Genomic DNA, 16,494 nt, shown 5'->3' on the forward strand with positions numbered 1-16,494 from the left:
CAGCGTCTTCCCGCATGAATTATGGATGAACTCTGCAACCTCTGAATGTGGTGGAGATTTACGCTTTATACCTCTTCCTGCTCATGTCACAGGCTCAGTGTGGATTTGAAAGAGGTTCGGGGGGGAACAACAAAAAAAAAAAACAGCTAATTCTCAGAACATCAAAGCAGAGGAAATGGCAGCATTAATATCCCCTGATGGCAAATTACTGATTTACTCTTCTGTGCTGAAAGCCATTAGCAGAGCTCATTCAGAGACGGCCGTGCCGTGACTTCCCTGATAAGTAATTACTCGAGCATCATTCTGTTTCGATGAACCGAGCTGTAAAATCTGCTCCTACAGGTCAAATAAACACAAAGAACAACGGAAAGACAGAACAACTTCAGAGCGCTCTGCTGGGTCCAAAAGAACTGAAGAAACATCCAAAACAATCCCAAAACATAAGCTCGCCGTTTTGTTCCGCCTGTGACTCACACTAGCCTCTACGCCTCATGTGGGCTGCAGGTAGCCAGTAGAAGGATCCTGTGTTACATCTGCTCCGCAAACATTAGCCGGGCAGTTAATGTGTTTTTAAAAATAACTTCCCCATGGCACACTGGTCAAACAAACAGCAGTTGACTTCAAAAATCACCTCAATGGAGAGTGAAAAGGATATCTACTGTCATTTTGAGTCGACAAACGTTGAGTCATTGAGTTGAAAACACATTCAACTTACATACAATCCAATAACACGTTCAACTTTGGTTATAAAACATATTGCAGCCAATATTAAGCTGAATGGATGTACTGAGAGGGCCACTGACCCACTGAGACCATGAGACGCCCTTTGCAATATCAGGGATCACATTTCTTGCTCAAGGGCAGTGCAGCGGGGCAGCGATTTGCTGATGTCTGCACAAGTCACTCGGTGAAAGAACATTCTCTCTGCTGAGCTGACGCCTGCTCTGCTCCTTCTGCACGCTTTTCAGATGGGATAATATGTTGGAAAAGCTCTGATTCAGAGTCTAGAGTCAAGCATGGCTGGCGTTAATTAAGTAAGGAGTAGCGCAGTGGCAATGCAATATAATGCAGTCGTTGTATTCACTGTGTCTGCAAGTGCAGCCTTGAGGAAAAATTGAAAAGGCAATGAAATGACACAAAAGAACGGCCGCTACTGGTCTTTTTCAGTTACCCTTTAAAGAAACACTTCACACGAGGCTGGGAAGCAGTGTTTTACTGCCCTCTCTGGTTGGAGGTTTCCAGTTTTTTTTAGTTTAGTTTAGTTTAATCTCTGTTGGGTGTGGTCAGAAGTTTCATTTATTGAAGCTCAGACCACAACAGTAGTCACATGACTTGGTAAAGCTGACTTGATATTCACAAAGGTGGATCACCTCACTCAAACAAGTGTGATGTCTCGTCACTAATGAAAGGAAATCATTGGCTACCTGGATGGTCGGGAACAACACCATGCTTTGGACAAAGGTCAGCAGTCCTCATCCTGAAGGTATTACTGAGCCCAAAATGACGGCGATATGTGTACCCTCGTCTGTTCTGTTGGGATTATTCGATATACGACTCTACGAGCAGAAAGTGCCGCTTGACGTCATTCGCTTTATTCTCATTTATCTCCTTCTGTTCAGTCTCAAGCACTACATTCCTAGAAGTTTTGTCAAAGGTTTGATCTGCTGATTATCCCTCCAAGTCTCCTTTCAAAATTATGAACTGGATCAAGTTTGATAGAGCGAATCAGAAAAACACAGGAAGTTAGGTGATCTACACTTCAAAACAAAAGCATCAATGCTGGCACTCGCAAGAGAGGGAGGGGGGGGGGGGGGGGGACATAAATCAAAATACTAGGAAATAATAGAATGAAGCTGTAGTTGTTAATGCTAAAAGTCTACCTATAAAATGTGCAGAAATAGTTGACATATAAAAGAATATGATGAATTGATAAAAACGTATACAAAGTTAAATATCAGTTCCAGAAGAGTTAGAAAATGGACTCAAAATGGGGGCTGTGCAAAACCTGTACGGTCCATTCAAATACATAGACGTACCTCCTCCAGCCTTTGGGTTTAAATAGACATGTTGGTCGTAGACGTGTGGCTCACAAGCGGCCTAGTATATATATTGTATGTTTTTTTATAATGTACTTGTACATAAATAACTTCCAGAAGTCTACAGGAATTCAGCTTTTTTTTCTGTACAACAGATTTATTTGATTTGTTCAAAACTTTAACTAACATGTGGTTAGATGATGTACATTTTAACTAGCTTTTGACAAACCATAGCTGTGCACAGTCTCAATATTTATATGCATTTTTTGTATGCCTCTTTGATCTGATATTGAGGAGCGTTTTTCTTATTTTTCATCAACTTTTTTAGGTTTCATCTGATATGTTATCTGCTTCTTATCAATATTAAGGGACTGTGAACATTACCAAGACTGTTTGCTTTGTATGCAGGCAATTGAATACTGAATACTTCAATACTATTACTGAAATGTATTTGATTTCTTCATGTGTAATTTTATTGTGACATTGTGAATGCAAAGAACAAAAACTGTCTGAGACATTTTATATTCAGTTATGTGTTCTCTGCATATATTTATTTATTTAAGATAAAGCAATAAGACATTTATCAATTTCGGAATTGTTAGTCTTTTTAATACTCACATTTCCTGGTATTTTACATTTACCACAGGTGCTGTTCTCACAGTGAACCTAATGTGTCTTTCTTCCTGTTTATTTCTTTATTTTTTTGAATAAACAACTCGGGGTTTTATTGTGAAAGTCCCGACAGGACGTTGCGTCCGTGGGCGTTTTGCAAGTAGCTTGAAAAGCAGTTCGTCCCCTCCAGTCAGTCAGAGTGAAAGTTGTCTCCCGCTTGGAAAGCCTGGGCAGTCGGCACTCGCTGGTTTTCCGCCGCCGCTGCTTCTTCTTCTTCACTCGCGCTTTCTTCCTCCCGGAGAGAGATGAGGCGGAAGGAGAAGAGGCTGCTGCAGTTCGCCGGGCTGCTCATAGCGGCTCTCCTTTTCCTCCCCAACGTCGGGCTGTGGTCTCTGTACCGGGACCGAGTGTTCGACAACACGCCGGGCACGGTGGACGGTCCGGGCGGCACCCTCCGGATACAGGTTAGTGGATCTCCGCTAGAATTCTTCTTATGTATTGTTTCTCGAACCGGGGAGTCTTGAGGAGAAACACAAGTGCCCGGTATTTGCCTTTACGTTGTCTCCTCGTTTTCTACGAAATTGGGACTCGACGAACTGAAACAAAGAACTCCCTGATGTAGGCGACTTTGGAAGTGGCTGTAATTACAACAGAAGTCAGCTCAGAGCGGCAGAGAATGCCCATAAGGTCGAGTTGACCGACCGTATCTGCGGTGCGGAGTCAGAACCACGGAGAGCGCTTCGACACTTCACCGCACTTCAGCCGCTTAGGTTCAGCACCATGGAGAGCGCCAAGACTTTGCGTGACTAGGCAAGAGGCGCTTCTCATAACACATGGGGATGTCCAATCCCGCAGTCTAAGGTTGTATTGGCTTACTAAACTCGTGGTGTAATTCTGATCTGAATTAATAAAGTAGTTGTTTTGAGATTTCTAGCAGCCCATTAATAATAAGGCAGCTATAGAGGCTTGGGATTGGCACGAGGTTTAGGCTCATGTCCTGTGAAGTCGCTCTTGTTTGCTGCTTGGTATTATTGATATCTGCTCCAGGCGGGGTGATTTGCTGCTGGTCGATGTACTGCATTTCTGATTTTCCTTTAGGGGGGAGCAACTGTAGATGGTTTCACTAAGTGATGGTGTTTTAATTGATGTTGCTGCCCTTTAACATCTTTTCCTAAGCTCTTGCCTGTTGGGGACGTATAAGCTTGCCACTGGCTGTTTGCACTATTGATGACTGTGAGGATTAATGGAATATCAAGAGTAACGAGAACCAGTCACAGACGTATGACTCATGACTCAATTTGGATGTAACAAGTTTGTTCTCCTTTCTTCTTTTGAAAAGGGTTCGTGGAAACTCACTGTTGCTGAGATAAATCAGAAATACTTTTGGTTTGGTTTGTTTTCGCCTCTCAATTGATTTTTATCTAACTTCCCATTAAGATATTCCTCGTGTGCCGTGTATTGTGAAGACTTCAACTGTAATTCTCAGGTGCTTTGTGATATCAAATTACATTTGATATCATCCTGAGAGAACATTTAACATAGATTGCCTTTTAATATCCTTCCGGAATTCAACGACATAAAAGGTTAATCATATTATATTCTCTTCGGAGTTGTATTGAAACAGTGTTTCAGGCTAAACACTCAGAGAGTGAGATCATATTTATATTCATTATGGTTCACGATGCCTCTCAAGGCTTTCCAGTTGTCGACTGAAAAAAAGAAAGTGAAAAAATGTGAACCTGGTAATATTCTTTCACCGTAGTGAGTGGTTCCATTTGGTTTGGTCAGTGGTTTTAGACGTATAACGGATAGTGTGCGATCATGGTCGTGGTAGGTTGCCAAACACATTGTCGGTACTTGGTTGTAAGACTTTGCCGATGTTGTGGGTAGAGCGAGTCTTCCAGTAATCAAAGTGTTTGCTGTTTGATCCCCGGCTCCTCTTCTCCACATGTTTGAAGTGTGCTTGGGGCCAGAGGCTGAACCGCATACTGCTCCCAGTAGCAGATGGCAGCGCCTCACAGGGTGGCTCGCTACCACCAGTATGTGATTGTGCTCCTGGGTAAATTAGAGGGGCACATTGTAAAGTGCTTTGGATAAAAGCTTGTTTTTTTAAAGATTTTATAGCGTTAATTTGTGACAATCTTCCACTAATGGCATCCGATCTGAAATAAATACCCCATTCTGGAGGGTGAAAATATAATATTTGATAATTGGTTTACACAGGACTGGTTTAAAATCAGTCTCGTCACTCAGGGTTGCATTGCCTGTGGACGACTTTGCGTTGCTATGCCTCTACCTCGTTACGATGGCTGTGCAGATGGATGCTGAGTAAAACATGATCATGATGACCTGATATAATTGGTTTGATGCTGATTTTTTGCTTCTCCAGGAACATTTGTAGTTCTAAGACCTATTGGAGCTGTTGTGAGATCTGACAATGTGCCGTTATTTCAGTGTCATGTGGGTACTGACGGCTTTTCTGGGACGCATTGTGTGAGAAGCAGGCTGCCAGATGTACATCAGGCAGCGCTAACATTTGTCTTATTTTAGGTTTTAATACAACCCAGAACGTCTTTTACACTGCTGGAAGCTGGCTGCAGTTTTCTTTTTTTGGCAAACTTAATAGCAAAAGACAAATGGAACAAAGGACAAATGAGAGAAAAGGAAGGAACAATATGTGTGTTTGTGTTCTGTGTTTGAGTGCTCCCTGTGGGCTGGTATGGCTTCACTGAAGTAGATAAAAATCAATACCCTTATCCCATTCAGCCTTTTCCCACATACGTCTTGTTAGAGACATCTGTAGCGGATATTTCCTTCCCCTTTGTTGGGTTCTGTCAGCTTCACTTGTAGACGACACAGTGCTTAAACCATCAGAATCAGAGCAGAGCGGATTAAACATAAACAGAATGAGCTGCAGTCTCATTCATACACAATCTCTCCCACTGATGTACACAATAAGATAGAATATAAATGAACTACATTCAAACCTATTGTTTTTTTAAAGAGTTATTTAAGCAGAGAGGAGGAGAAGACTGGCTTTTCTTCAGCTGAATACTCATTTATTTGGTTGCAACTAGTTTTCTCCTGTTTGCCCCGGAGCATTCTAGTTCGAGGAGTTTTTACCGTTTTGTTCTTTCTTGCTCCTTCAAGGGAACCCACAGCAGCAGTCAACTTGGATTCACAGCAGGTACAATGGATCCCAACGGCAACGCCCAGTCGCACCGCTCCTGTAGCTTAATCCGCTTCGACCCATGACGCATACGCTCAGTATCTTCAGAAACCTGTAGTCGATCCATCATCATTAAATGCATCATCTCTTCATATCTCTGAAGCTCGGCCCAAAAGTATCTTGGGAACGTGTCGAGGAAGCAACACTTGCTTGACAGCGGATGTTGACCTCTGCAAAGGACCGATTTCCACTTTTCAGAGTCTCTTTTATACCAGTGGTGATGAAAAGATTCTTTTTTGGTGGAGTATTCCTTTCAGGGCACTGCAGCAGCAGCAGTTGACTGCCTGACACAAAGCTGCTATGTGGAGATTGAAAGTGCAGCAGCAACTCGCTGTGACCGGTTTCCATTGAAACTACTGGCTGCACAAATGAGTTCTGTGGATTATCCAGAGTAAAAGGGACACAAGAGGGTTTCCAGGAGGTTGCAGATGAATTTGGTCTGATATCTCAAACTCGGCAAATAAAAGCAAAACTATCTGTGTGGCTGGATACAACGAGGGTTATTTGAGGAATTCTTCCACATTGACATTGCTTTAATTTTCCTCTGCATGTTGAAAACGGGTGTTTTCCTAATGTGGCTCCCTGACATTGCTTCCTAATTCGCGTCTCTTCCTCTGGTCTTAACTCCTGCCTAGACTGCAATTAATCACGTCGCACAGCATCTGTACTGACCTAACATGTGTAGAATTAAATAACTACTGTGTGCCGTTCCAGTAGTGATTATAGATCTATTCCCTGTTTTGGAAGAGTCAGCAGTATTCCTTTTTGCTTTCCCATCAGATCCCACCAATCGCTAAACAGATTCACTTTGAAGAGGACTTGCCGTGTGAAGCCTCCTCCCTCCTCGTTCCTCATCTCCTGTGAGATCCATTGGATCCGCGATGACAGGGGACCTCAATTGATTTGCGGGTCCTGCTGGAGGACCGAGGAGCCGAGGACGGGAGGGAAAGAATAATTAGCCGAATGAAAAGCGCTCATTGTGGAGCACGTTGAACACAAACTGTTGGCGGTTACGTTGCTGCCAGAAGCGTGAAATGGTTGAATGTTTCAGTCCAAACAGAGCCAAGAAGCAGCCAAGAAGCAGCCACTCTATTTACTGTGTTTGTGGGCTGAGTTTCTTTTTTAGGGTTAGATTGTAAATGTTCAATTTTTCCAAATTTGACTGTGAAACGAGGTAAAAAACGGAAGAAGCAAAAAGCAGGTTTCTGTTATTTAAAATGAATTTAATCTTGCGGTAACCTTCCCTGCAGCGTGGCTGAAAGGCGTTCAGCGGCACACTGACAGCTCCGTGTGTTAAACCACTGTATCTGTGCCTCTTAACCAAGCTGAGCATTGATCACTGCAGGAGAGGGAGGGAGGCTCCCCGGCTCAGCGACACACGGTGCCACTCAGCAGAACAGAGTAAGTTTACATGGGCAGTCGTACATTAGAGTGTCCCTTAGTACCCCCGGGGTCGAACGGAGCCCAGCAACACAAGCAACGAGCAGAGACAAGTTGCTCATCTGTTTGAATTCTGCTGACAGAGAGACATTCACACAGGGTGAAGAGTGAATGGCTGCCTCTGCTTATGCCTGTCTTGTAGCTTCATTTGTAGCTCTAAAAAAAAAAACATGACGCTGAGGGAGAAGCACAGTTTGTGGTGGTCTTCATCACGATAGCAGGGCTCTGCCTCCAATGTCAACTCCACACTGCAGACTCTGTTGTGTATCTGGGCCGCAAAGATATTTTTAATTTTAACAAAGAGTACGGCTACGCTGCTTAACGGGAGGTCAAGCACCAAGTCTTCATAACAAAACCACAAAATAGGTCACCGGTTATATGAACCACACACTTTTTAGACCCGACCATCTCTATTTTAGACATGAAGCAACAGTTAGTCTACAGTGCTATAATTCCACTTCAATCTGAACAAGTATAAACTTGCTGTTTTTGCACTGAACACATTGGTAGAAGCTTCATTTCTGTGTTCACTAAACTGCCACCTGGCCTTCGCCTCAGGCTGAAAAGGGCACAGAAAGCTGCTCTTTGAGCTGGCAGCACCACGGATCAGCACTTAATGGCCACCGTTCTGTAGTTCTGCAGTTATTCCCCAGCCTTCCTCCTCCTCAGACATGATAATCAGGAGCTTATTTGAACGGCTGAGATGTGTTTGGGCTGGAGCCAGTGGAGGCAGCAACCAACACAGCTGTAAATTACCACTGAACCCCACAGCCGCTCCATCACACCATGGTTAAAGCCCACAATGTGGTTTTTTTATGTGTCCCTTTGTTGGTGAGTCGAAAGCCTGTGCAAGGGAGGTTAAATGCTCTTTTTTCCCCTCCGGCGTTCACCCAAATTTACAAAAAAAATTGTGTTTTCTTACTTAGCAGTGTCACACACAGCTGTTTTTCATTTTCATGTGCCAAGGTTCTGAGATATGCGTCAGTGAAACACCTGCCGTCATCCCGGCACAACAGAGGGAAATAGAATTGTGTGTGTCCCCTTTATAGTATTGGAAAATTACCTAAAATTGTATGTGCTTAAAAATTTAAATTCAGATATTTGCAGGTTTCCCAGCTGAATCCGCCATCAGCTGTTATTAGTGTCCTTGAAGCTGTTTGGAGGAGCCTCTGTAGTCGGCTGATCGCAGGGCTGCTTTCAGCTGGAGGTGTTTGCGTACAGTTTACCCTCTGGTCCTTTCTTTGTATTTGTGGACGTACACAACTGAAGTGTGTATCTGTTCCGTTTGTGCATACCTCTTAGTGTGTTCTGTCTTGTGTTTTTGTAGCTGTTTGTTTACAATGTGTGTGTGTGTGTACACACAGAAAGGAGTGCTGCAGAGCCTCCATTCTTCCCACAATGTGTTGGAACCTGGCCGCCTGGGTTTCTCTCGTGACCATTTCTTTTTACGTTTTACTTTTCATCCATGACTAAAATCATTTTGTATTGCTCAAGGCAAATATACAAATTGCAGAAATGATCTATGTATTTAGACCTTTACACATTGAGGGGGTTTGTTTGTGTGCACATCAATAAATATATTAATATTTGTTTCTCAAGAAAATGTTCAGCCAATCAGCCAATCGTGTTGTGCTGAATGGACATGTTCAAAATACAAAAGGCAGAGCACATCAGATCCACTCCTACCATTCGTACCTTTCACAATAAAAGCAGACTGTGTAACTAGAGGGAATTCCAATTGCCTCAACATAAATATCTTACACTAGCTTCGGCTGTACAGCAATTTATCAGTCACCAGTGAACAAATATCAAGCAGAATATAGTGTTTGAATAGAAAATGTAGATACAGTCATTACTATCAATTCCTCTTTGTCAACAACAAAACAAACAACAACATAAAGGAAGACTAACTGGCTGAGAAAAAGGTGCTTGATGTGACATTTTCAGGAAAATTGAACTTTTCTCTTGAAACACTGCACTCAAAAGCATCTTTAAAGAGCCTGGCACTCTGGTGCTCTCCGTGTGAACACGCCCGTTTGCAGAGTCCCATGTTCTTGTGTCCTTTTCTTTATCCTTCACTTGATCTCTGCTTTGATTCAGGAGTGAGGGCCTACATTTTCCTGTGCAGGTGATCAAAGCATTTTGATTTTGTAAGACCAGTGTTCACAACACAATCCATTAATATCTGAGCAGAATGTCTAAGACCGCGGGGGGGGGGGGGCGGGGACTCCATGAGTCTGGCATCTCCCTGGTCTTCTTCCTGCTCAGCAGGACTCTGGATAATGATTCCTTTCGGGAGACAACGGACTATGCTGTGGCCGTGTCTTTGAGAGGGTTTGGAGTGCCTCGCTGCAGGGTCCTCTGGAGGTCCTGTGCCCTCAGACTAATGTCTTGCTCTGACAGCACAGCAGCGTAGCTCTATAGAGCTATTTGCAACCCAAACACCTTATCTACATCTTAGCGGTGGGAGGATAATGTTGCTCTTTTTAGCCGGTGGTATGACTTGTGAAAGGACTTAGTCATCTCCCTCTAGCCTGGCCTCTCATGGAACTGACGCAGGACTAGGTCAGTTAGTTCATGCAGAAGTTTCATGTTCTTAGAAGAGGTAACGGGGGATTTGTGAGCCTCCAGCACAGCTTGACTTGCCTGTGAAGTGGCTGAAGGTGGAGGAGGAAGAGCAGAGGGTGAGATTGGAATAGGGAAGACAGGTAATTGTGTCTCTGGGGGTTCGAGGCGGATCTGTTTGTGATCTGACAGAACAGGAAGGGGGGTGGGGGGGGGAGAACAGAAAAAGCTTCCTCTTCTCTGTCGGAGCTTCTGTCGGCTCTGAGCGCGGGGAGAAGAAACAGAAAAGGGAAGTATTGACCCAAAGGTGGTCGGATTCATCCCTCTCAGAGAACAAATGGGCAGCTCTGTTCCTATCGGACTTACTGCTCTGCTGGTAATACCAGCTTTTCCTCTGCGCCAAACAAAGGAAGTCCAATAGCAGTCCTCAATCTCTCCCTGTTTACGCCTCGTCTTTGTTCAGCACAACAGACCTGGAAGCAGCTGAAAACGAGCAAAGCGTCGTCTGTTTAAAAGTGGCTGCTTGAAATAACGAAAGTGTAACACGTTTCGAGGCTGGTGTTCAATACAAATAACATTGTTTTGTTATTCCCTTCGTCTTTGAGCGAATGGAGATGACGCCCTGATTTGTGGTTCGAAGTAAGATGGTCAGGGTGTCAGAGTTAAAATGAATCTGTGTCATAATAATAATAATAATAATAATAATAATAATAATAATAATAATAACTGCTTAAAAACTGATTTTCAAATTCACATGAAATTATAATTATCTATAATTAAAGCAATAATTTTCCATGAACTGAAGTGATGAAGTGAATAATTTGACCTGTTGGGACTAGATTAAAAATCACAGCATCACCAAAGTCAGTACAATAGCTAGAATGGGCAGAATGAATGTCGTCACCAATTTCATATACATCTAAAAGAAATTGTCAAATTTTAAACTCAGGCCAACTTTGCCATCCCATTAGTGTGAGTGAAAAATGCAGCTATTACATATATATGTAGCATGTTTTCCTTCTGAGCATTGAACCCATCTCAGGCGTTGTTAATGCCAGGTCTCACAAGAGAAGAGCAAAGCTGGACAATTGTCTTGAGAATACAACCAGCAGTAGATTATACTGTAAACAACAACAAATAAAGATACATATTTCTACAGTCTTCTGTTGAGACACATTCTTGTCTTAATGAATTGTTAAGTGTTGACTTGGTAGTTCAGCTATCCTCTTGGGAATGCTTCTCGAGGCAGTAATACAACATAACAGCATGAAATCACAGCGATATGGGACGAGAGCAACACAAACAATATCTCTATTTCTGAAATATTCAGAAGATCCGTATCAGGGTGTTTTCTAACAGAGAAAGCATTTGGAGGCTAGACAGCAACCACCACATGTACTAACAACCTGACATTCTCTTTATCTGAAAGGTTCTCCACTATGCTTTATTAGTAAGTTTAGAAGGTACGAGTGAGACGTCACTGGCATTTTCGTCTGATTTTGCTGTAATTTATATCTCAGGAGGAAAGGTTCTCCCTTGTGCCATGATACTGTACATCCACTGAAGAATAAAGCCACCGCCACAGAGCACGGTGAGGTGACTCTGTTCAGAAAAGGTAATGCCTCAAGAGGTTAGCATGGCATTTCCATTCATCGCGGTGGCGCCTTTCATTGGCTTTTGAGGTGTTGAAGACCTTTTCAAGTCTGGTCGGGTGCGACGTGTAAGGCCTTTTCAGAAGCCACTGAGAGATGACACAAAATAGTCTGCAGATATGTCAAGAATGGGAAGTAAATGTAGAATGATGAAGGATAAAAAAGAGGAGAGTAGAACAAAGTTAAAAAGGGTGCATCATCTTTCATTCTCCTGAACAACTGCAGCTGAATGACCACTTAGCCCCGCCCACCTTAGTTAGCGTTCCGTTCTGGAATGACACAGATTTACCACTCAAGGCTAATCTTGCATTCTGCTGAAGCAAACTGCATCATATTTTTTGGGTGGCCACTTATGGCCAGGCGGCAACCTCCGGCTCTGACCGCATTCTCTGACCAGCAGGGGGCGACTCCTCACAAATAAAATATTTGATGGAAGTCTATGGGAAAATGACTCTACTTCTCTCTTGATTTATTACCTCAGTAAACATTGTGAACATGAGATTATGGTCTCAATCTCTAGTTTCACGTCTTCTTCAGTGCAGCATGATGTTCATTTAGTGAATCATGGTCCCGTTCAGAGTCAAACGGACCATAAAGCAGGGGATGCTTTAGGGGCGGGGTTTACTGCGACTGTATACGGCGTCACTACGTCACTCCTCCGCATTCCAAATATGGTAATATCCGTTCATTGGTTGAAAAAAACAACAACATGGCAACGGCTGTAAACCAAGATGGCAACGACAAAATCGGCGAACTTGAGGCTTTAAAACGTCAGTCCACAAACCAACGGGTGACGTCACGATGACCACGTCCACTTCTTATACACAGTACATGGTTGTAGCTCGTGCTCAGGTACATCTCCTGGTTGCGGTGACCCAGTGGGGGTCAAGATTGTATGGAGTATCTTACACAATGACTTTGACATGTTTGCATGCAAACTTCGCAACTTGTTTTTCTGGACGGGCGCTATCTAATTGTGGGTTGTAGTCATTCAATCACCCAATACAGCGGTGCTACATCTGCACTCTACTGTCGGCACGTTTTCTAGTTTGAAGTGTGTTTTTTGTGTTCTACTGCATTGTGAAAATAAATATATAAATATATATATATTGTATAACTCATGTTAATCCCAACCCAGGGAGAGATACGTTGAAAGCGGCAAACATTCGATGGATAGATGAGTAGACCATTAAGAGGCTACATGAAAGTTAATTAGTGATCACTCAGGTGAAATTGGCCGCCCACCTCCTCCCTCACTGCCATCTTCTCTCCCTCACTGCATTCAACATGAATGTTTCGCTTGATAAAGTATGAATTCCGTCGCAGCGTGCCCCTTATCTGCACAGTGCTTTGTAATTAATGATTGAATAGTTGATGGAGATAAAACATTGGCTTGCATGTTTTTTGGCATTGCTCCTGTCATGCCCTATTAGCTCGTTCATGCTACACCATGAATATTGATGGAGTCAAAAAGTGGCCACAGTGGAAATGTGTTCGTGGCAGCATGAAGCCTCGTCCCTGTAGGTATCGGCAGAGCCCACAGCAGGCAGGCAGGATAACGATGAATGTGTTTGCTGTTCTATCTTTACAATGTGAATACCATTTACACCAGCTTGTATGAGGTGGTGATGTGGTTGATGCTACATAATGCAGACCCACAGCAGTGTAGATTCACTCCCTTTATTTGCAATCCTACCCCACCTGCCTCGCCAGTTGAATTGGATTTTTTTTGAAGTGTTGGAGTGGACGAGAAAGGGTCAGGCAACCCCGGGGGTTTAGTTTCGTGAGGTTACAGCAGCGGAGGCTCTGTGAGACGGAGGAGCAGTGATGGTGAGGCCGGCTGCAACGCTTGCTTGTATCTTTTGAAAAAAAATGGATTGATTGATTTTTGTATGTTTAGCCTGAACTGTTTGGCTGTTATTTTGTAACTTATTATTATTATATTAGTGTTGAGTGATTAAATCAGCTTTTCTGGAAGTTAGATTTCCGCTTTTTGTTTGTTCTCTGCAACGTCCTCAACATCTGCTGGAGCGGTCACTTACACAGATGGAATCTCGCTTCATGTCAGGTCCTGGTGTGACACAACGGACCTCATACAGGAATACTTGAGGAAGAGGAAATATGAAGCAAAAAGAGAGGAAGGACGCTATCGGGAAAGAATTATAAAGGCATTTTACTTTGTAATGAAAAGACTAAACAGCTAAAACAGATGAGAAAATGATGAGGTACGTTACTGCACAATGTTTGTCTTGCAGAGTTAAATCATACTGAATAAGCCTCCGTCTTCTTCCTGCAGAACGTGGGGGGGAGGAGTGGCTGCTCCAGTGACCTCCTCATGCAAATCAATCAGAATTCAACACATCGCTAACACCACCAATCAGAATAATTAGCTCTTTAATTTTTCTTAAAAGAGGTGGCACTGAACAATAGAGATCCTGATTTTCCATAATTAAACTTAATTGGCTGTTTTGTTGAAGCGCTGTGTTTGGATTGCCTGCTCTGGTGCGTGAAGTCTGAGACAAAACTGTCCGTCAAAACCCATCGCGGCCTCTCAAACTCAGCTGTGTGCATGTTTTCAGAAACACTTTGTGGCATGTTCTTGCTGCTTTTAATACATTTTATAATGTTCTGTTCATACAAAATGTTATTTAGACTTAATTTATATTACAAATAACCGTATACTGTCAAGATGAGAACACAGTATGAGTGTTAGTCATGTTTTTTACAGTATCTGCCACCTTGGATAACTGCAGCGGCTGCTCGAGGCACATTTCACTCATGAACACACCCTCCTATTACACGTAGTGGTTTGTTTGCCTGTGCTGTGGCATCAGCTAACAGCCTGGTTAATAGTATTCCGTGCAGTCAGACGTGTCGTTTGCATTAACAACATTTACTAATTGCATCCTCCCATGGAACTAATTGATTTATCATTGTGCTGTAATCCTGTAATATCCTCAGAGTCTCGGAAAAGTAATTTCCAAAGCAGAGACTATTTCTTAAATGGCTGTATTGAATTTTAATGCTGAGCAGAGAATAATAGCTTTGGCGATGGGGGTGTGTACTGCATGTGTATGTCTGTGCACATATGTGTCACAGCAGTGGAACTGAATGTCATTTTCTAGGTGTCATAACAAATAGAAAGAGATTTCTTTTCCACCCTTTGTGTGAACCGGCAGCTGTCAGTAGCACACTTTAGGGAGAAAAATATAACTCCTACAGATTTTTGGAGGAAAATTAAGTCGTTATAAAGTGGGTTTCTATACAAGTTTGTTGAAAAAAATCTTTTATTCAGGCATTTTACTGCAGATTCCTATGCATCACATTTGTATTATTTAGAAGCACAAGATATCTTCCTGTATTTGTTTACAGTTTAATATCAAAGACAAAGACAACACTTTTCTTTCTTCCTAGTTCACCACCACCAGAAATCAGTTCATGTTTTAAGAGCCACTTCTCGGTTTTTCAAGGAAACATCTTTCATTTCTAGATAATGTGATGGAGAGCTTTTGTGTGATCCAACTACATGTTGTGGTTCGTATATCTTTGGAAACAGACCAGCTAAAATGATGGAGGTCTAAGTGGTTTGTACCTTTTTCTGTGTGCTCTTGCAGGGGTTGAACCAGATGAGGAAGGTCGCTCAGGTGGGACTCGACGGTGTGCGACGGACAGACTGGCACGACTACGAAGCAATGAGGAGAGACGCTGCTCGCTCAGGTAGGTCCTAACTCTGTGCTGATGCTGCCGTTTTGTTTGGGTACGTTTTCTCAGAGCATCTGCTGTGTTTCAGCACTGAGGCCACACACACACACTACACACACACACAGACTGCAGCATGCTATTTCGATTCTTTATGTTTAATACCTTCCAAGTGGATGTGTTTCTCCCAGAAGCAGTGTGAATCAATGCTGCGAGTACAGTTCTGAGTTCGTAGATATACACAGTTAATCTTCTGCTATAAGCATCGATTCAGTCTCGTGCGTTGAGTGGGAAACATGCCTTCTGTCTTTTTTTTTTACAAATGTAACACATTGAATTGGCTTTTAGATATTATTAGATGGTACTATAAGAACAGTACTTTTTATAGTACGCACATGAACTGCCTGCACGCTTATAGGCTACATTTGATGTCTAAGTTCCCAGCATGCACTGGTGCAGTCTGTTCAGCAAGCGTGTGAGCTAGCAAGACAGAGAGAGAGAGAAAGAGATTGATTTATGTTTGTCTGCACTAATGTTAGCGATTCAACAACACCACCATAAAACTCAGATTACCGCACACGTTTCAAAGACCAGCCAGAAGGAATGAAAAACAGCAGCCAGCTAAATAACAGGAAACTATTTAGCCAGAAGCACCTTCCTATTACTTTAGGTCCTCTGGCTACAGTAGCTTTGGAGGCCCTTCCTTCCCTTCACTATAGGCATGGCAACATTAATTCAGCACCCGCCCCAGAATTGTGTCCTACTTGTGTGATCCAAGTTGTTCAAGTCACTGCAGTGCATGGTTAGGTCCAAAACACCAAATTTACTCAAAAAAAGATAGTTATCATTTCCAAAATTCACAACATTTAGACAAATATTCTGCTTCAAACTATTGTTGTTGGCATATAGCCTTGCAAAAGCATTATTTTCACTGCTGGGTAAGCCCATTCATTAAGGCGCCATGGACGTTATCTCACAGAAATACTTGAAATGACCACAACCTCTTTTACAGCGGAGATGGCACTTAAAGTGTTAAGATTATGTGTCTGCACCACGGGGACAGTCTACACATTTAGGCAACAAAAACACGGAACTTCACAACCCTTTACACAAATATTTCCCTGCTTTTGCTGGCTTCTTACACCCAGCTGAGTAAACGGGCCAAACCATCGGGAAGAAAACGGGAGAAGCTACAGACTGTTTCAAATGTACAGAACGGCCTCAGGGATCGCCACCCATAAGAGCGACATATATCCTGAGG

The 16,494-nt window shown here is 42.9% G+C and overlaps 1 protein-coding gene across 1 annotated transcript in view; it reads left to right on the forward strand.

Annotated features, from left to right (window-relative positions):
* Window positions 1–2,953: 2,953 nt before the first annotated feature.
* LOC306705262 (polypeptide N-acetylgalactosaminyltransferase 10-like) overlaps window positions 2,954–16,494 on the forward strand; it is a gene marked incomplete at both ends in the record, with an annotated part of 57,373 nt that continues 43,832 nt past the window's right edge. The window contains 2 exons of the mRNA XM_079171968.1: window positions 2,954–3,112; window positions 15,149–15,251. Of these exons, the coding sequence (XP_079028094.1) occupies window positions 2,954–3,112; window positions 15,149–15,251 (262 nt within the window). The remainder of the gene's footprint in view (window positions 3,113–15,148; window positions 15,252–16,494) is intronic.

The sequence above is a fragment of the Pholis gunnellus genome (assembly GCF_910591455.1).
Source record: "Pholis gunnellus genome assembly, chromosome: 13".
NCBI classification, from domain to species: Eukaryota; Metazoa; Chordata; class Actinopteri; order Perciformes; family Pholidae; genus Pholis; species Pholis gunnellus.